General features: G+C 38.5%; 1 protein-coding gene across 5 annotated transcripts in view; it reads right to left on the reverse strand.

Moving 5' to 3' along the window:
• The window catches only part of PIGN (phosphatidylinositol glycan anchor biosynthesis class N), a 107230-nt gene that overhangs the window by 53948 nt on the left and 32313 nt on the right, over positions 1-20969 (reverse strand). For all 5 annotated transcript variants that reach the window (XR_010432246.1, XR_010432248.1, XR_010432249.1 and 2 more), the window contains exons 6-12: positions 16299-16423; positions 14930-15060; positions 11045-11161; positions 7278-7318; positions 5350-5409; positions 4186-4278; positions 2266-2321 (exon numbers count right to left, since the gene is read on the reverse strand). Coding sequence is in view for 2 of the 5 variants with exons in the window: in XM_064662438.1 (XP_064518508.1) it covers positions 2266-2321; positions 4186-4278; positions 5350-5409; positions 7278-7318; positions 11045-11161; positions 14930-15060; positions 16299-16423 (623 nt within the window). In the remaining 3 variants the exon portion in view is untranslated. The remainder of the gene's footprint in view (positions 1-2265; positions 2322-4185; positions 4279-5349; positions 5410-7277; positions 7319-11044; positions 11162-14929; positions 15061-16298; positions 16424-20969) is intronic.

Consider the following 20969-nt stretch of genomic DNA (forward strand, 5'->3'; position numbering starts at 1 on the left):
GAAAAGCCTCTGATTTTGCTAAGCAAATAGTTTTTGAAAATATGTCATTCATAGTTGGGAAAAAAAAGGTAGGGAGAAAAAAGAAGGGGGAAGGAAACAAATTTCAGACAGTAAATCCTTTCATATATCTAACTGGAACTGCAGATAAGTATTCAATATCAGCAATGGGTACCATTCTGCTCCCTTGGGAACAGGTTGTGCACCTTGCCTTGCAAAATCAGCAGATACTCAGAGCTGCGTTTCAAAGAAAGTCTTTACCGATACACCTTGCAAGCATAGGCACCTCCCGTTAAGTAATTCACTGGGGCAGTGGGCTCCCTGCCTTCTGCTTAAGCAACAGCCACCACTGGCAGTCGTGATGGCTGCATCTGGCTCAAGTTGGATTTTGGGGAAACAGGTAACAACACGGTAGCTGCTAAGGGCTATAAATCTTGCTCAACAGCGGAGGGCTGGTTGGAGGGCTGCACCAACCGAAATACAGCTGGTACGCAAGTATGACTATAAATCAACCAAATTACTCCATAATCAGTGGACAGTCCAGGACCTGTTGAGCTCTCCTGCACAAGAGGATCCCCCCTTGAGTAGAGATGCCTCTAGGTTACTTCTTGAAGCTGAGAGATTCCTTGCCACAATAGATTCTCAGCAAGTGATTATTAGCATGCTAACTTGGAAATCTTAGCTAAATAATATAAAGGACTGTTTGTGCACATATAATCCTTTAGACATAAACCACCGACCAAGACTGGGACTAAGTCTGGACTCAGCCACACCTAAACTCCCTCTAAGAAGGAGTTTAGAACGCCAGAGTGTCCTTTCTGAACCTCGCAACTCAACAGGAGGGTCTCCCTTACAGTTTTGTCTGACCCTGTCCTCCATTCACTAAATAATCAAGTGTAGCTTGCCACTGAATCTTGTTAACAGCTGTCGCATTTACCATCAAATTTTGCTAAATCGTGTTTTATACCAATAAACATGTTGCTACTTCTCTCTTATGAGTGAGGTGCATCACTCCATCTGTGACATTCACACACCGAAGGAATTATTTTGGTGTCAGATAAAAACCTTTCTTGGAAGGACCATTAATCCAGATATTGATTCAGAAAAGTTTTAAGAATATCTAAAGAAAATAAATTTATTTTTGCAATAGACCATACCAAATAACTTTTTCATACCAAGTTTTAGTCACATTTTCAAAGTGATAAATGTATCTGGCATTTCCACTTAAAACAATCCAACATATCATAAAAAAGAAAAGTCACCAGTCCATAAGACAATCAGTAATACTTAGTTCCTTTAGAGATAAATATAGCATTAAGAAAAGCACATCCCATTTTATAGAATCAGTCTTATTTCTCGAGGAAAGGTAAAATTTAAAGAGCTGTGAAATCAAACTAATAGTCATCCCCACAGAATCAAAGATGACCGACCATCCTTTCCATATGGCGTTTTATTTCATATAGATCAGTAAATTCTTTGATAATGGAACTGTCATTCTTAATCAGAATTTGATCTAAAAGATTCATTATGTGCCCAAGATTGACTTGACTCATATCTCAGAGATTGCCTTGAACTTTCTCTTTGAGGAAGCTAGTGGTATAAAATAACACAGTAAATGTCTGTTCAAACAGACAGCAATCATCTTTAGCAATAAACATACTTCACAGGAAGCGACTCAAGTACTTTTTACTGCTGCTATGATTTAAAGATCTTAATTAACATCAGTTTTATTTCCCAAAGGAAAACAGCTGCTTCGGTGACAAAGCATTTTTTGAGCACTCCACAAACCAACAGCAGAAGTGAACATTACCACATGCACCCAAAGGCAAAGCTTTTAAAAACCTTTAGAGGAGAAAGGAAAAAGCAGCTTTAACTGGATAAGGCAGAAGGGTAAGGGGGTCGGTAACTGTTCCATACACTAGAGCACAGAGTTCGCAGATACACAAAGCACTACAAAGACTCCCTCACAGCCCTGGAAACACTGACACTAGGCAACACCAATTCTAAAGATTTTGAGGGTTTTTTTCTGGATGGAATGCATTTTTTTTATTTTTAATTAGAATTTAAATCACAGAAGAAACAATTCTTAGATCGGTTTTTAGATATACATAAAAACAAGAACAGATTGCATATCCTAACCCTATAGGGATAGTATCATTTTAAAAAAAGATTCGAGACTGAATTTGTTCTTGCATCTCACTGAAATACCAAAATGAGTGATACGACAAACAGTCAGATAAAATATATATAGCTTTTACAGACACTTACTTGAATGGTGTGAACAGAAATGACAATGTATTTTCCTTTTTCTGACTCATCTTAACCTGCATAAAAGAGCATTAAACCATTACATGCAAGTTGCAGCAAGATTAAAAATTGTATCAGGAGGTAAACTAAAAAAAAATCACAGAAATTTCTAAGACTTTGGAAAAGGAATGAAATCACACTGTGAATATACTGTCCAGGAAACTAGGTGTTACACTCCAGCATGCACAACTCCTCTGAGTTCCTGGAAACTCAGACCTGCTCTGAAGTAAATAAACAACGCACCAGCTACTGATTTTCTCAGAAGGACTTCTACAGTTTGCAGGATAAAGAGAAGACATGGCTAGAAGTGCTACCAGGCTTCAGTGACAACCTCCCTGGATGAAACTAGTATTATTTATGTCAGACAGGAACTAGTACACTGCAGCAAACACTGCCAAAGCAGTGCTGTTAAATCAGTTAACCTGCACATGGATAAAACAGGTTTTGATGCCATCAGAGCCACTTTGCCCAAGGACCTCCAAAACATCTTTAAAGCCTTCTGGAGCAGCCTGACTCAAGTCTGACAGTTGGTATAATGTGCAGACAGGAGTTTCCTAAGCACACTGCTCCCAAAACCTGACAGCTTGAAGTAGCAATCCACACATCTCATCCTATCCACTTAAGGCACCATCTTCTCCAGGGAGTACAAATTCTGGTTGGGTCAGTCCACCGTAGGAAAAGCGAAAACCCAGTTGGCATGCCTAAGCCAGTGCGCTACTTCAGCAGAGAAACACAAAGGAAATTCATACGGGATCATTGCAAAACAATGCCAGAAACAAGCTAAGGAAAAAAAAAAAAAAGATAATCTAGCACTAAAAAACGACAGACTAAAAATAAACTTAAAGGAAAGGAGAAGTAGAACTACTTCTTTCTTTAAATAATGTCCAAGACAACAACTTAACTAAAAAAGACCTGAGTCACATCCTTAATTCTTAAAGCAGAGGTCTTTCAACCGTGGAGATGATATCAGCCTGCTTCACCTTCACATCCAGTCCAGCACTTCCCCTGTTTCATAGCAGCTTCCAACCATAAATTTGAAAGTGACTCTGCTGCTGATACTGCCCCCTAGTATCCACACTTTTGAGAACCCAGCATTCAAGGGACAGAAGCTGTTGAAGGTGCTAAACTCTTGCAGGTCATCTCATGCTAGTTTATTGTTCCACTATCATCACATGGTTTTCTTGACAGGGTAACAGTTCTTGTGTGTCTCAGCTTCCTATCTACGGAGAGGATGATTTTCCCTCAGAGCACTTCTATGCCTTGCAAAACTGTGATTTTGGGATTTTGGACAGTTTCTTATTCCACTGTCTAGCGAAACAGAACCTTTTTTGTTTGGACCACTCAAATGTCCTCCTAAATATAATATCCAATATTAAATGAAGCAAGACAGAGAAGCCAGAAATGAACACTTACAAAGCAAAACAACAGATACAGCAGCATTAGCTAAAAGTTAATTAGACCACTAATTTCATTTCTTTAATGGACAGGAGCCTATTACCTTTCTGACCTGTTTGTGTACTGATCCTGACTTAGAGCCTTGTCTCCTAGCCCTCATTGCAAAGGTACCTTCTCAGGTACCAGAACTCAGATTCTACCTCCATAGTGCAAGCAGGTTTATATCAACATCAATAAACATCAGCATTTTTTATTTTGTAAAGAGAATGAATAACTTTTTCCTTTAATCTTAATAAAGGTCGTTTATTAAAGTCTTTCCAACTCCTTCAGATATGGCTCACAGCTAGTCAGTCAACATCACCCAGTATATGCATTCAATTTTATTCCTTTGAATTCAGCATACTGTATATAGGGTATGTCCTATAATTATTTTACATGTAGCAACAACTATTATTCAAATAAGTATTTTTTTAATACGTTTAGTACCTTAAATTGCTCAAGAATTTGAACAGCGTTGGTAAACATGCTCTCTGCTTTGAAATGAGCACTATTGTTCAGATATTCCAAAGGCAGAGTTCCCTGAGGAAGAAAAATACATATATACATAAAAAAATTTAAATGAAAACCCAGGAATTTCTCTGACTGAATTGCTGGCCAAATGAGCAGTAAGAACAGAACAAACTACTGTGAAAATAACTAATGTAACTCCACTGAAAATACTCTTCTCACATAGTTTTGCAAAATGACAGGGAATGTTTAAAACAGCTTTTACAGGAACGCAAAAAACATAAATAACAGAAATTGTTATTAAACAATATATGATAAAATAATATAACCTTGACCTCTAATCAGAGGCCATTTATGAAATACCTAAAAGTCCTCCATCCAAAGCCTGGAAGGAAGTCAGCCTGGGCCTGACTCAACCCAGTACTTGTGATAGGAAGGTGAGCAGTTCCCCTGCCACTCTATGCTGGGCACAGCCAGCAATGAGTGCAGGACAGGGCAACAGAAACTGGGGCAAAGTTTCCAGAAGAAATACTTCAAAAAATGTGCTGCAAATAGGTGTGTTAAATGTGAAACTAGCAGCGTGAAAGCACACCAATGAAATGCTAATTGTCAATTAGATATTTATGAGGCAACTTTTGGACTGTGTAATAATACATGAAAGAAATTAAAAGAAAAAGCCAAGCCATCTCACTGTTCACTAAATTAGAGGCACAAGACACCATCTGAAGAAAATACTCAAGTTTAATCAAGAAATAATTAAACATTAAATTGCAGGAACAAGCTTGTTTACAGGCTCCGCTTTCATGATCAAAATCGTGTTATTCAAGCCATATCGCATTTTTACCACCCTAAAAACAAAATAATAAAAAACCTTTATGCAACTCAAGAGTATAAAGTTGCAGATTACAAAAGGATCAGCTGCCTTTTCAATTGAAAGCCCTATACAACATATAAAAAGATTGAGTTTGTACTCTAAACTGAATATACACACATAAACCTAAGACTACAAGCAGTCTTCATATCCTGTAGCACTTTTACAGATCTACAATCTTGCCCTTCATATGCCTCGAGACTTGGCCCCAACACTTCTTCCTCTATGGTAAACAGATTTTTATAATATGTAAAAACATTTGTACTTCTTACCACAGAATTCAGGGGAAAAGGCACACCGATAAGGGAAGCCATCAGCGGTGCAATATCAGCCTGTGCAAGCAGAAGCATTCCTATTTTAATACAAGTTCAGCCTCTGGAGCTAATAAATTCAGTTTAATTTTAACATATCTGCATTTGCAAAAGAAAATGGTGTAATACTGCAAAGTTACAACACGCAACTCTCCTTTGTAGATTTTCTTTTTTTTGCAGTTTCCAGAAGTCACGGCATGATTAGGTTCAAAATGTGAGGCTCCACTACCAATAAACCTTCAAAAATACTTTTAGTATAAAAAGCAAATATAACCCCTCCCCCAGTATTTATTTACAGGAATCCAGCACCTCCTTCACTGCACTCAGAGAGGCATAACATTTTTATGACTATTTATATGATGGAAAGAACTAATTTCATATTTACAGTTCTAAGCAGTACACTGGATATACTGCTTTTCACAACACTCCTTATCCCATGCTTCCACAGTGCTGATTACTCACTTTCTCCCCTTCAGAGAGTATTTCTGCACTTTTATTTGTGTCCAGTCAGCCCTCAGAAAGGCTCTTCAATCTACACCAAGGCATCTCATAAAATAAGTTACCATTACATTCTACTCATGATGATAAACACTCCTCTCACTAGGTTTATATTTTCCTTTAACATAAAACTAGGAACCAAAATTCTTTGTTTCTTCAGCATAAATCTGAAGAAACTACACTGAAAACAAGGCACTACTCCAGCCTTGGATCTACTGTGCAGACTCCAAACCATCATTTGTAGATAACAATATATACGTAGTGTAATGGTAGTCAGAAGTCTACTTTGCTATTTTTACCCTTAGTTCCACATGTACTACAGAATAAAAGCTCTGTCTTTGGGAACTCCATTATCCAGGACAAAGCAACACTCAGGACTCTTCTATACAGTCTCAAAATAACACAGACATAACTCCTATCAACCTTGAGAGGAAGACTGGTCTCTAGTTTTATACCATGGCTTTGCTGAAAGCAGTTGATCCAGAACACTGCCAACTTGAACCTTCTAGCATGAGTTTATTTCCTTTGTTTGAGCAGATTTGGAATCTGTTATTCATGTATTGGTTTACGTAGGACAACAGGAAGTAAGAAGAACCACGATTTTAAAAAGCTTGGCTGATTTGGTATCAAAGGATAAGTTGTCCACCTTTTTTTCTTCCTTTACAGTACTAATTGTTTCAACTGCAAAGTGCCTGGGCCATAATCACAGATCCTATTGAAAAATAACACAGTTTAACACTATAGCAAGAAATAGTTTTGATTCAATAATAACAGTAACATCTGAAAAAAGTGACAAAATACAGACATTAAATAGATGGGTCTGAAAAAATAAACCAAACATACACATGGCTAACAAGTGTAGGAAAAAGCACATAGCAGATGCTCACAAACTTCGGAAAAATCGTTATCAGATCATGGTTTTTTTGTGTTTCACTAGACACCTTCATAGGAGATACCAAGGAGGCTTAAGTTCTGCTCCAGAGCATTTTCCAAACAAAAAGTAGAGGGAAAGCATCACAAGTTACTTCCCACTCCAAAAGCCTGCTAGATGCCGTTCAAGTTACTTCTGGGTAACAGGCACTGAGTTTGAGGAGGACCTGTTACATTGTACTGCACCCTTTCTACAAAGGGTACCATCACTTAACTAAAATGGTGCAATAATGTATCTTCAGGAGAAGTTGTATATTGCTGCCACATGTGTCAAGAAGCAGTTTAAACTTATCCTCATTATGTTCAGTATGAGTGCAGTTCCTGCAACTCTTAAAGTAACACATTCTAGGGAAATTGTATATCAGTGTGATCATTCATTCAAATTAAATTAGCTTAAATCACACAAAATCAATAATATAAGGTGAAAATTTATGAACTATTAAATTAGGTATGTTTGATACCTGATTGACATCAAGCCTCTTCAAGTTCTCCAGCTTCCATTCTGCAAGAAATAACAGAGCACATGAACAGTTAATCTACACAGATTTGAAAGGGGTAATTCCATTGACATTTAATGTCTTGTTGCCGTTTTCTGTAAATTGTTGGTACTAAAGAAAATTATAATTTGACTTTAGGATCCTAGCTCAAGAGGGTTACAGATGGAACTCAACAGGCAGAAACAACAAAATGCATTCATTTCAGTTCACATTTTCTTTCATACAGTAGGATAAATTGCTGCTTGCAAATCTGTGACCTAGATCAGTTGAAGGAAGGCCAAGGGTTTTGGGTTTTTTTCTCTCAATACAGTGATATATTACCTCCTGTGCCAACTAAAAGAGGTTTAGGAGACGGGCTGTTAAATCTCTTCAATAGTTTATAAAAAAGGTTAACTCAAGGTCCCAAATGTACTGGTACAGTGTGGTGCAAACATATTAGACCCTAAAGCTGTGGTGCATCACACAAAAAGCTGGTTCAAAAGTGTATTTTCCTGCTCTCCGTTGGCCTCTAAGGAAATAAAGAGAAAATTCCCTAATTTCTTTGGGGGTGGAGAATTATTTAAAAACAGAGTTTAGCAAGATCTGGTTTTGGTTTTTTTCTTTTATACATTTACAGTATTGCATATACCAAACTTATTTTCAGCAATTAGTTCATACCACTGCTAGCTTTGGGGATCTCAGTACAGGTCCACTGTTATTTGATCCCAAAAACTCCCTGAAGAGCAGCCATGTACCTTAACAGTAGTGAGACATACAGCTACAGCAAGTTCCCATGGCAACACAGAAAAGGTATTAGCAGCATTAATCATGAATTGTGCTAAATTCACACCAAAATGAACAAGTTTGCTTTCTTTTGCTTCCTAGAAAAGGGAAATGGGGTTATATTTCTAGAAACAGATCCCCACTCATATTTCTATTATATAAATGCATTGCTTGCTTTCCTTCAAATAAGATTTTCCAAAGAGAAATGTTGAAAAACTGTACATGCACACACAAAATGTGCTTAAGGTAGGAAGAAACTGTAGCTCTGCTAAAGAAAACATCTAGCTTTGTCAAAAGCTTTTTCATCTCCACTTCCCCTACTCAGATGTTTCCAAAGGCAGAGCTGAAAACATCTGCATTGGACCAGGAGCTGTAGGACATTGAGCCCAGGAAATACCGTCAACTGGGACAGAAATACCATGAACCTGCAGACCGGCCAGTCTGGGCTGTACTTCCAGAAGTGAAGTGCCTTGGCTGTACGTGCTGCCCACACTGTTTTACAATTCCAGCTCACTGTCTAGGTTTCTTATACAGTGCTCAGTTTTCCAACCAACTGATAAAGGGTTTTTTTGCCTCAGGGCAGGGAAGCACCAGTTCAAGAGGCTGAGGATGAGGCTACATGAATTGAAGAAAATCTCACAAAAGACTTCACAGAAGCAAAAACAGTGGAGGGGTGCACTTGAACTTCCTCAGCTGTGGCTGCAGCTCTGCTGCTGTCCAGCTGCAGAAGATTGCGCTTTCACTTACAAGCTTCTCTGGACTTGCACCCCAGGGTCAACTATTAGTCCATGAGGAACTGAAGAGCAGCTCTGTATTCTCTTTCTTTCTGAAGAAGGCTCAAACCAGTGGCCAAATGGGTAATATTACATGTCGCCCACAGGATGCAGGGCTGCCATAACAAATCTTTCCAAGAGGATTGCCTGACCAGGCCTGAGGGAAGGCAGAGTACAGGTGAAGGAACTGATGAGGAGAAGGCTGTCATCCCAGAGCAGACTCTGTGCCCTTCTGGCCATCCAAGGAGCACATTCATCCTTCTATGACAAACTGGACAGGCTACGTCCTGCCTGTTGGCACTGCCTTTGGTGGTACAAACTCTCAATGGCAATAATGAGAAGAGAGACAATTCACTGAGCTGCCCACAGCATGCTTGCACTGAACAGAACGTAAGAAGTTTGTCAGCATTAGAAATATTCTGTCAATATTTCCAGGAACTCTTAACTCAGATAAATTAGGAAGAATTGTCAATAGATGCAAGAATTTGAACATTGGCACATGCAACTACAAATGTAAGCCTGATACCTGCATTCACCAGTGTCACAGCAGTCTTGAGGACACTCTCCTTCCCTGCACATAGTCTCACTTGCATTTGTATGGAGCAGGAAAGGCAGATTCAAAGAACATTTCAAGAGCACTCTTTTAAGCATCTTTTCTTTCACGTTAGCTTTGTGAAAATATCTGGTATTGTAACTTAATGGAGTAGCTGAACTGTATTGACCTGTGAAAGTGCCAAGTTCCATTTCAACAATTTTTCTTTACTTCTAAGCTATGCAACATACTTTAAGCTATAATGTACAACCATAGAAAGAACAGTCACTTTTTAAGTGATAATTGATTCTTGCTACTCAAATAGAGATTCAAACTCCCAAGACAGTCAGAGAGACTCAAATCTCCAATAGAGATCATCCATGGCAATTAAGAATCTGTAAAGATAGTGTCTAAACAGACCAACAACATGATCAACAGCTGGGAAGCTGCAGAGCAAGTCCACAACGAAGAGAGTAGTTTCTGATGTTTGCTTTGGTGTGCTTGGCTTTTTGTCTGGTTGTTTGGTTTTTGTTTGTTTTTTTTAACCATCAGAAGGAAAATATGAAGAAGGCACAGTAGGGTGCAGACCAATGCCCTCCTTTAAGAAAATAGACATTTCCTAACATTTCCCTATTGTGCACCTGGAAGTCAGCTCAATACTCACCTTTTTTGAAATGCTCTCATACCATTTTCATCAACTTTAAGTCAAATGCCGAGAATCAAGGAAACTGACAGATGTAAAATTCAACTATTACAGATCAACCCTTAGATGTCAAGTGTCCTTAAAAGTCAAGCAGATCAGCCATCACAGACATCAAGATCGGTTGGTTTATTCTGTTTTCTATTTTTTTGCTACAACTCATTTTTAATTTTATCAGAGGTGTCATAGTTTTATAGCAGCAGTTAATCACAAAGAGTGAAATGTTAGTATAGTCTATATCTGATAAGTCCCATTTGCTTAATCTGTTACCAAATACCTTCTCAAGAGCAGGGCGGACTTAAAACCTCAGGGTTGAAGTAATTTTTGCCTGTTTTCTCTAATGTAGCTTGACAAGCAATTCAATAAAATAAAAAGTCATTACCTCATTGATTGTGAGTAACAACCCGAGACTCAAAGCATCTTAAGAAACAGAGCAGGTTACAAGAATGGGGCACATGAAAGAGGAAGAGCTTGCACAATTTAATCACACGTGGTTCTCTAAATCCATTGATATTTCAGTAAGCCAATATTTATTACATTATATATTTTAAATAATAAAATTTTTTTTAATTATTCCTAAATAAATTACAAAGGGGAAAAATACCAGTAAAGAGTCCTAGTTTTTCATTGAGAAAAATTGTTTACATTTCCACAAGAGTTACAAGGATGCAAGTGAGACAAAACAGCCCCTGGAAAGTCCCCAGGGTTGTACTGTGAAGCTAGAAAAGTCTTTGAACCTGTCAACTTATCATGTTTCTGTACAAATAGCTTTTAACCTCTGGGAGTCTTCCTAAGAATTAAGTCTCCTCTGGAACTAAATTTCACAAACATGAATAGCCTCCTGTCCCCAGAGAGAGAAAGTCTTCAATTCTATGATTAGAAAAGAAAACTGACTCTGATATTATCTATCCAATTTTGCAGTATCCTGCTTCAGCATGCCCTGTCAGTTTTATATTTTACCTACCTTTCAAAAAATTGTCTCCAAAGAACTGGGATGTAACTTTCTGTGGATAATTTATTCCAGCACCCCACACAATCAGTGGTGTTAAAGTTTCTGAAGGATGACCAGCTCCATGGGATCCTAAGACACACCAAACATGAAGTATAAACTTTAAGACATGTGCCGTAAAACCAAACAAAATCTACATTCAACAAAAAACACACACATGTACTAAGTTCTTGTTACAGTAGACATACTAAAATCCTGTTACAGAAAATCTATTCCAGCTTCATAGCTTATTTTTATGCCACTAACACTAAAGTTACAATAAAGCAACTAAATTCAAGTTGCAAGCTGGGAAATCAGTACCAGTTAAGTCATTATAATAATTATTAAGTCTATCTATAGAGATAGAACTTTGTATATTAAAATCCCCAAATTGTTAAGATACAGAAACTAAAGCCATAGTATTTGAAAGCCTCAAGGTATAGAGGAGTTACCTGCCCAAAACACGTGCATATGCCTATCCTGAGCATCCCACCAAAATCACGATTGGTTTATTTCAGTAAAATTAGGCATGTGTGCGAAAAAAAAAATAATATAGAACTGATCTCTGGTTCCTAAATAAGAATTAGACTTCCTTTTCAAAATCAGGAAGCAATATGCATTGCAACTGTCATCCTTTCCACTGTGATACAAGTTCATTTTTAAGGTTTTAAAGCCTAGGAGCAGACTCCTTAAAAATTGATAAAACATGACTTCCTTCCCTGGGGAAATAGATTCCCTTCAGATTAATGTATCAGCAGCCAAAAGGAGGAAGCTTGAAAACTATGACACCTCAGCAGCAGTTGCACAGAAGCAGGAGCCACACAACCTTGAAAGGAACGCTGGTCATCAAACCCAGTGGGTGAGGTACCACAGCACTGAGATAACCCAGCCTCAAAGGGAATAATGTTGTTATGCAAACCCTATGTTGGTCACTGCATGGTCTACAAGATTATACATTTTCCTTGTATTTGCATAGACACATGCTCTTCCCTTTGTGTACAAATATATATTTAATAAATACAAAGGACAGAGAAAGCACACTGTTGTACAGTCTCAAGGTTATTCCCAATTTCATACCCCATTCCGTCCTTAAAACAATCACTACGGCAGAGCTGAAGAACCAATTTTGCTTTCTTTAAACAGCCCTAAGCTTAAGAACACACAGGTCTGGGAATCAGATTCCTGATGTTCATAAATCCCTTGGAGGGCACTCTCTGGGCTTAAAAGCAGCAACAACTGCTCTTCTTTGCAGAATTTGGGAAAAGAGCTGATGGAGAGAGCACATCCTCCATCTTCCAGGCATGAGTTATTTCTTCCTGTTGCAGGAGGAAAGTGAAATTTTGGTGAGCTTACATTTTAGCCAAGTCACCAGCTCCATCAGTATTTTACTGAGACTCTGCCTCTATGAATACTTTAAGACAGATACAGCTGAGACAGACAGCTGTATCCATTCTCTCCTTTTTATAAGAACCAGGTTTCAGCCTGATCTGAATTATAAGAGGGGAAGAAAAATAATTATTTTCATCTGGGTCTGTTCCCTGTTCCAGCCCTCAGCACCCTCCAAATGGACCTGTCCATGAGAAAGGGAGGGAAAGGGTGCTGTTGTTTAGTTCTCTGTTCTCTGATCCAGCGTATCGCACAGTACTACTTGTACCAGGATGGTAGCAGGAAGAAGTGGGTAAGGTGAGGGTGGGTATGGAACCGCCTACATTGGTGGTCAGCAGTTCCACCTGCCATCAGCTTAAAGCAAAATCATGGAGTCGGACAGAGAAAGCAAGTGACTTCACTGGTCTTTGCCAGTAACCACAGATTCTTCATCATGTCTAATCCCGAACGTGTTCTTTTCCCTAAAAGGTCCCCCCGACATTCTAATGTTTAATTTGTTTTAAAACTGGTGCACATCCCATTCTGCAAATAACCACTGAAAGGCTGCAGCAGTTGGTATACTACAAGCTCAAATAAAAGCTACTGAACTAGCCTTCAGATTGCTCACTATGAGCCTGAGCAGCATCTCTGTGTTTGCTCTTGGACTCACTAAAGTCAGCTTTAAAGTTACTAACACTTCTGACAGAGGATCAGGCTTTATCTTGGAGGCAGGAAGAGATGACAGAAAACTATGACAGACCAGTGGTTCTCAAAGCCTGAAGACTTATGCCTATCACCTTTTATTCCCATTTCAAAGGATCCAGTACAAAATGAGAACGCCCCTACAGCAAACTCTGGCAGTGAGGAAGGCCAGCAGCACCCCAGGCTGTGTTAACAGGAGCACAGTAGAGGGAAGGGGTTATCCTTCTCTATTAAGTACCTGTGAGACCACATCTAGACAGTTTTGGGCTCCTTTGGAACAGGAAGACATACATCACCTAGAATGGTCTCAGTGAGGAGTACTTGCCCTGTGAGGAAGGGCTGAGGGAGGACACAACTGAGCATCTTGCCTGTACCCCACTGTGAGAAGGTTTGAGAGAGGATGGAGCCAGGGTGTCACTGTGGTGCATTGTGGGAGGATGGGAGAGAACAGGCATAAGTTTAAACAAAAGAAGTTCAAATTGCAGATAAAGAATACCTTTCCTGCTCCATGAGGGCAGGCAAGCAGCAGACCAGGCTGCCCAAAGGGGTTGCATAGGCTCCATCCCTTCAAGGTTTTAAAAGCTCTGCTGAATAAAGCCCTACCATCTGTGTCTGATTCCAAAGCTAATCCTGCTTTGAGTAGGTAGTTGGACTTCCTGAGGTCCCTATGATCACATATACACAAAATATATGTACACACCTTCCTCATAAAAAAAATTATTAAATGATTACTTGAAACAGAAAGAAAACATAGCAGAATTAAAATTTTTTTGCAAGTGGCAGTCAGCTCAACAGTAAGTTGAGCAGCAAATATACAAAATGGACTATTTTGCAAATGAGCAGTAATTAGGTTGATTATGAATAAATATACAAATATTTTTTTCACCTCTGATGACAGAAAAAGTCTGCATCCTTTCAATTGAAAAAGTTTAGGATTTCAGACACAGAGTAAGATGTTGCATTTTCCCACGACCATGCCTGAAGCCGTCTTGGTTCAAAAATATCACAACAGTTACAAACATGCACATTGGAAGAGAGACTTAACACTTTCACTGGCTGCACACAAGGACAGGAGTGTTTTTAAGATTCTTGGAAAAAAAAACAAAAAAAGAAAAAAAAAGTCTAAATGAGCTCACCATCTTAAACTCTTCTCATCTGCCCTTAATCTAGTTATGCCAAAATTGCCTCAGGGCATTTGGCCACTGTGGCCATGTGTTTCACAAGTGCCCTTTGTGGGTATCTACATGGTTGACCCCTGCCTCACTTTCCTCTCTGTACCCTCAGCTCCTCCATCTAGTCTCCAGCACCAGTCTCATCTAGAAAGATCACACAGCAGTCCATTCCATCCTTTCTGCTGCGCTTAAAAGGCCAAAATAAGCAAAAAGATTTTCTTCCCTCCCCGTTCCCTCCCCCCTGTCAAGTTTTCCACCAGCAGCTGGACAGATTTCCCACCTTTTCCAGGTGCTTCAAAGCACCAAAGTGAAAATTGTATCTCCCACATGGGCTGGAACAAGACCATCCCATGTCTTCTCCTGCTTGGGTTAGTTCTCTGCAGAGGAGGTATTCAGGTCTTTCTATCCCTACTAGCAGCCACTGAGGGAGTTAAGCTTTACCTTACTTTTTTCTATCCAGAAATGGAACACAGCTGTCACAGCAATTTGCATTTCTTGATACACAAGAAACACTTAGGATGTCAAATTAAAGCAGGGGCTTCAAAGCTTCTAATGGGACAGAGCTCTAATCACATTCCAGATGCCCAAAATCTCAGCTGATTCAGCATTTAAAAAGACTCACCCCAATCTGTCATTCCATGGTCAGAAGTTAAAATAAATGCAGTTTTTCCATCATTTCCATAGAAATGGTCAATTATTGAAGCAATTTCTTTCACACCCTCATCAACTTTTTTAATATTCTCCTTGTATTCCCTTGAAAAACAAGAAAAAATGTTAGATTCAAGGGGGCTCTCACACTTGGCATAAAGCAAGTTATCCATGGTCATAATGCCCAGTCCTTTTATTATAGACAGCTTTATCCTCTACAGATCCTCAAGCTAACAAAAGGCTTCCTAGGTGTAAAATCTCTCCTCCTCTGAGTCTTATGTGAGATATTAAGTTGTCATAGCACAGTTTGAAGGCTCCCGAAACCACAGTTTCAAATGGATTTCTATTTCAAATATGACCTGTCCTTAAGACTATAATTTTATCACTCCCAGCTATCAGGCAAGTTAAGGAGAATAACAAAAGTAAGAAATTCTGGAAAACTCAAACACCTTAAATTGTAAGTTGCAAAAATTACCGTAAGACGGTAATTAAATAGCAAAGAAAGATCTTGCCATGCAGGCACTGTTTTGAGATGATTCACAGATCAGGACAGCTCCTAGGGTTTTGTGGAATAGAGGCTAAATAAAAAAATCTTCATATTTTTAGAAAGAGTGGCCATGATTAATTTTCAGACAACTAGTTTTCTTTTTGCTGCTGTTGCTAAAGTCAGTTTTAAAACTCTGTCTTCAAAAAAATCATAACAAATGACCATGAGAGATACAGCAAATATGAACTTTGGAATGATGTAGGGAATCAGAGACTTAATTTTGAAAGTATGCAAGGATCAAGAGAAAGACATAAAATCCTACATTCAAAGCACATGAAGAAGTGAAAAGAAAGTTCTCAAATAACGTACTTCAAAACAAATTGGTGATGAGAACTGTTAATCTAAACTCTTCTTGGTTCAAGAGTCATAAGGAAAGCCAAAGCACAATGTTGGAATTTGCAGCCATTATAGTTGAGTTTACTGTTGCCTGTAAACTCAACTATAAAATTTCAGCAATGGGAAATCTGAAAACTGTATCCATTTTATGTTTAAAACTGTCATTTCCTACATATCCTCTAGACTATGTGTTGGCTATAACTAAGATAATTTGCTAAAAATCAGACTCGAGTAGAGGAGTATAACCAGGTATACCATATATAGTAATAATTCGTGACTTCTACAGATGGGACCTTAAAAAACAAAATAACCCAGAAAATTCAGAACACAGGTAATCATGGTGACACATATGACCCACAACACTACCAGTCTTGTTTCTGGCTTGATGTATAACACTATTAAAGAAGTTACTGCTTGCATTTAAAACTAATAAGAAAGATATGCTTAATATCTCAATTACCTTGAATTTGGCCGATGAGCATGTCCATTTGTGTCTATGCCTAGCAAATGCAGGAACAGAACCACTTTCTCCTCATTCAGTGCAGAGAACAATGTTTGATTACTTCTGGAAGAATTAAAGAAGCTCTGCATGGAATAAGCCATTAATACATTAATCTGAGTAAAATGGAAAAAGATAGGCAGCTTATTAAAACTAAAACACAGCTGTTTTCATGTCAAAATACTAGTAGTTATTAAAGTTAAAAAAAAGAGAAAAAATAATGACTTCCCAATTTACTTCTTGGAAGATAACTGCTATCAGTATAGCTGGTCCACAATTTCAGCTTATCTAAGGCAACACTCAAGTTGAGGTGTCTTTTGTTGTTTTGGGGGATCTTTTTCTTGTGTTTTTTTTGTTAGTTTTGTTTTTGTTAGCTTTGTTTGTGGGGCTTTTTTGAGTTTGTGAAGGCAGAAGTACCAGTTAATTGCATATCACCCCTTCTTTGCCTCCTGTATAAACACAACAAGAACCATTCCTGAGCATCAGTTATAGCTTTACATTTCCATTCATTTACTGCATTTACACTGGAAGCAAAGGTCTCAAACACTCTCGCTTTGAAAGCAGGTATTGCAGGACTGAGATACCAAGCTACAACTTGTTTGCAGAAACTAAAATAACAGAACGAAACATGACATGTTTTGCAAATACATGAAGTACAGAACATACATCTGCCTTGCACATGTCCTACTTATGCATCCCTGAGGCAGATGCCAGGGGAGGATTCTCCCCTCAGATGGAATGAGTCTTGACACAGCTATTCTGTGTTAGACCAGCCATATTACAGCAATGCAAAATGCAGGCAGACAGCTATTCCAACATCAGCTCCTTAGTAATAACACTGCCCAAGGAAACAAAGTTGGGTAGGGTTTTAGTGCAAAGAGCATCTAGAGAGCCTTGCAGTACACTAATATAAATGAGAGTGTTTTCAAATTTCATGCAAGGGTCCAGGGAAAATGCTGGTATAGCCAGGGAACCATTTCTGCCACCAAAGAACAGGGCAGTCCACCACACACTTGTGATAGCAGTGGAGCTCTTAAAAACCAAAGCTCACACCTTGTGTAAACAAAAGTCATTGTACCCAGAGGAAGACTCAGCTGGCAGTGATAGTATCATAGTAAGCTAAGTCAGGAAACCATGGCAGTATGCAATTTCACCTTTTTAACTCCCTGAATATACATAAGTTGCATGGACTAACATTTGCACACTCTCAGCTTCAGCTCTTGTCCAAACAAAATCATGACCAAAGTCCAGAGATATTTTAAATAAAGACAAAAGAACAAAATCTGATTACATTAAATAGCAATATAATTATTTTTAAAATTTCCATTTCCCATAGAGATTCGTTCACCTGCACATACTTGACGACAGATTGAAGAAGTTTTCCAGAGCACATCAGTAATTTGCAGGATACAGTATAATTCTGTTTTCTTATTTTTAATTAAATAAAAGGAAACAACATATCAAAACAGACAGACAGGAAACTACAAAAATTAAATCCTAAATGGTAGATCAATATTTGAAGGCACATATTTTTCTATCACAGAATGACTGCGCGAAAGAAACCATTCAGAGGAAGGCAAGGCCTGAGCTTCCTCTCTCCCACCAGACTAGTCCCCATGACATACCAAAACCATCCCTCTCCCCCAGCCCCAGCCATCTTGTAATCCAGAGCAGCAGCAGTCAGAAAAGCTTGCCCAAACTCTGGCTAACTAAAAAGAAGACGGTAAACAGAAGATAAGTGTAACCTAAGATGTGGTACCTTTTCCCAGAACAAATAGAAAACTTTATCCCATGGAGCTTTTTTAAAAATGGTTTACTGATTAAAAAAACCAAAACCAAATAGGAAGCTCACCACAAGGAGTGATCTTAAGCTGATAAAGGTGGTGAGCTGGTAAGCAGGATACTGAACAGTAGGGGCAAAAACCACTTCACCTTGCTCAGGAGGTTGCTGAACTGTTTGTCCAGAACCATCCTTTTATCTTCTTGTAGCCTATGAAATGTCTCTTCTTTTTGGTTCTCAGTGTTCAGAAAACTTGAGTCCTATCACCACTCTACACTAGTTTCCAACACACCCAACCCACCATTATGTTAACTTTAACTTTCTCTTTTTTTTTTTCTTCCTTTTTCTTTGCTCTATTCAGTAATATTACCTCCATTTATATTTAAGCCAAATCTCACCAAGAAGTTTCAGAGAGGGCAGTAAACAACTAAAAGGCCAAGAGCACTTAGTTTCTCCAGTCTCAAGAAAAAGCAGCTAAGGAGAGATCCCATTGTTGTCTTACAACCATCTACTGTGAGGATGAAGGGAAGACTGAGCCAGACTGGTCAGAGGGCCTCGAAAATGGGACAAGGTAAAGCTCGCAATTTGAAATGTGGGAAATTCCAGCAAGACAAAGAGACTCTTTAAAATTATTTTTTTAAACCATAAGTGTATCCAGACATTGGAACAGCTTCTCAAAAGGCTTATCCTTGAAGATGCTCAAAACTTGATTGGGCAAGACCTGAGCAGCTCGCTCTAAGAGAACCACCTTCATGCTGGGAGTTGGACTTGATGATCACTACAGCTTTCTTCCAAACTTATTTTTATATAGTTCTGGCAACTTTTCTATGATTTTCTGTCAATTAACAACAAAATAATGCACTGGCTACAACTGATATGCAGTTTAATAAGATCAGCAATAAGTTTCCCATTAAAACATTTACAGCAAGATGTGAACTTAATTATAATGTAATACCCATTAAAATATTACAACAGAAGTTTGGTTATAACTATGTAAAATCTTTATCTAATCATCTCCCTCTTCAGATGGGAGAAAGCAAAGAAGAAAAAAAGACTACCTAGCAGGTCTAACAAATACAAACCAATACTTACAGATGTCTGAATAGAATATGAATTTACAGATGTTAAACATCTAAGTTGTTGGGGACCTTTTGTTCCCTCAAACAGAGCCTCCATGGAAGCATGATCCTTTAATACGGCTGATAAACTGTTGCTGACTGCATGCATGTACAAAGAGAGAGACCAAACAAACTTTTTTTTTCACACAGCTCCTTCATACATAATCTAGGACAACTTAATTTAATTATTTGCTTAAAGTTGTGCATGTTGATTTGTGTTAATGGGAGAGTTTAAATAGTTATGCTCATTTTCAGATGTAAAATGTACAAAGGCAGGATAAACATATGCCAGGTTTGGATCAGCTGAGCATGATCATGCACAAGACGCCTACGTATTTAAAATAAATCATTCAACCATTGTACTGCTAATTAGAGCAGAGCTATCTGTATTGAAATCCACTGGCACAAACACCAGGTCATGGCACTGTCTGCAGAGCTTCAAAGTTTAACATAATTCAGTTCTGGACTCTGGCCGCCACCCTGCACGGAAGGGACAATCTGAAGGCTTGGATGGCCTTCTTCCAGTAGAAAGGGGTCAAAGCAAGAATGAAGTACTGTTTTCAAAATGAAAAAGGAATAAAAGAAAAGAACCCCAAATATTTGTCATCTGTATCTACATGTCCATTCAAGTCAAAAGACACCAACTGAATATCTGGAGCATAATAAATTGCGGTTAGGCCATTACTGGGACTCATCTCCAAGACCAAGTTCCTGGAATTTTTAACCTTTTACCCTAAAAAAGAGTTCAATCTTATAAAACTCTTTTCCACAAAATACTTCAAAAAATCAAAAATGCATTAGGAAGACTTTTTTTTCCCCATTAGTTAATCTACACTCCCAATATTTTGCTCCTTAATTTTTCTTAGCACAGACTCACAATATGATTTAGGTAAAGGTTATTTAATTGAGAATCATCAGGCCACATCACATTAGATCATATTCAGTCCCGTAATTATTTGGAAAGCTTCTAAAAAAACTAAATCAAACCCCAAAGAAGCCAACCCAAAACCCAGAAAAAACCCGCAGTCAATCAACTCCATGCCCATCTGGAACTCCAAGCTATTGTTGCACATTAAAATTATTGAGTTTTAATTCAGCTGCTGATAATAAGCCCACAGTCTAGTCTATGCTAAATTTTCTGTCCTAAGAAAGGGTTAGGAGCACCTTGATCATGAGCAGACATGACAGGAACTATCAAGTATCATAAATTTTTCTTCCACTCATGATTTAAGCAATCTGCTTCTGAGCCATACAAATAAAAACTAGTGAGAGTTACCCATCTTCTGACCAAGTTACTGTCAGTTAGTGGTTTTTTAAAGAGAACAAGCAATTTCAAAGTGCCAGCACTAGCACCCCAAACATTAGTTAGCCATTTTTCATTTTATCCCCACCTTTTTTGGGGGAAGAGGAAGGCACAAGTGGCCCTCATGACACTTGGGGACCTGCAGACTACACAGTAGAGAGGGAGCACGTTACCATCTTTTACTTACTAAAGAGGCAGAAATCCAGGGACCACCTTGGCCAACATATGAATTAAACAATATGTTGTTAAATCCTTGATATAAAACTCAAAGGAGGAATAAAAAGAGTAGGCCAAGAGTATTGCCGCTCCTACTTATATGTAATCTCATTAGCACAGCTGGAAGTTGTTTGCCTGTAATAACAGAGTGACCTTGGTTTCAGTAAGCCTCGAGTTTCACACTTCTGAAGCAATCATTGATGCGTTATTGGAGA

The sequence above is a fragment of the Pseudopipra pipra genome, chromosome 1, assembly GCF_036250125.1.
Source record: "Pseudopipra pipra isolate bDixPip1 chromosome 1, bDixPip1.hap1, whole genome shotgun sequence".
Taxonomy (NCBI): Eukaryota; Metazoa; Chordata; class Aves; order Passeriformes; family Pipridae; genus Pseudopipra; species Pseudopipra pipra.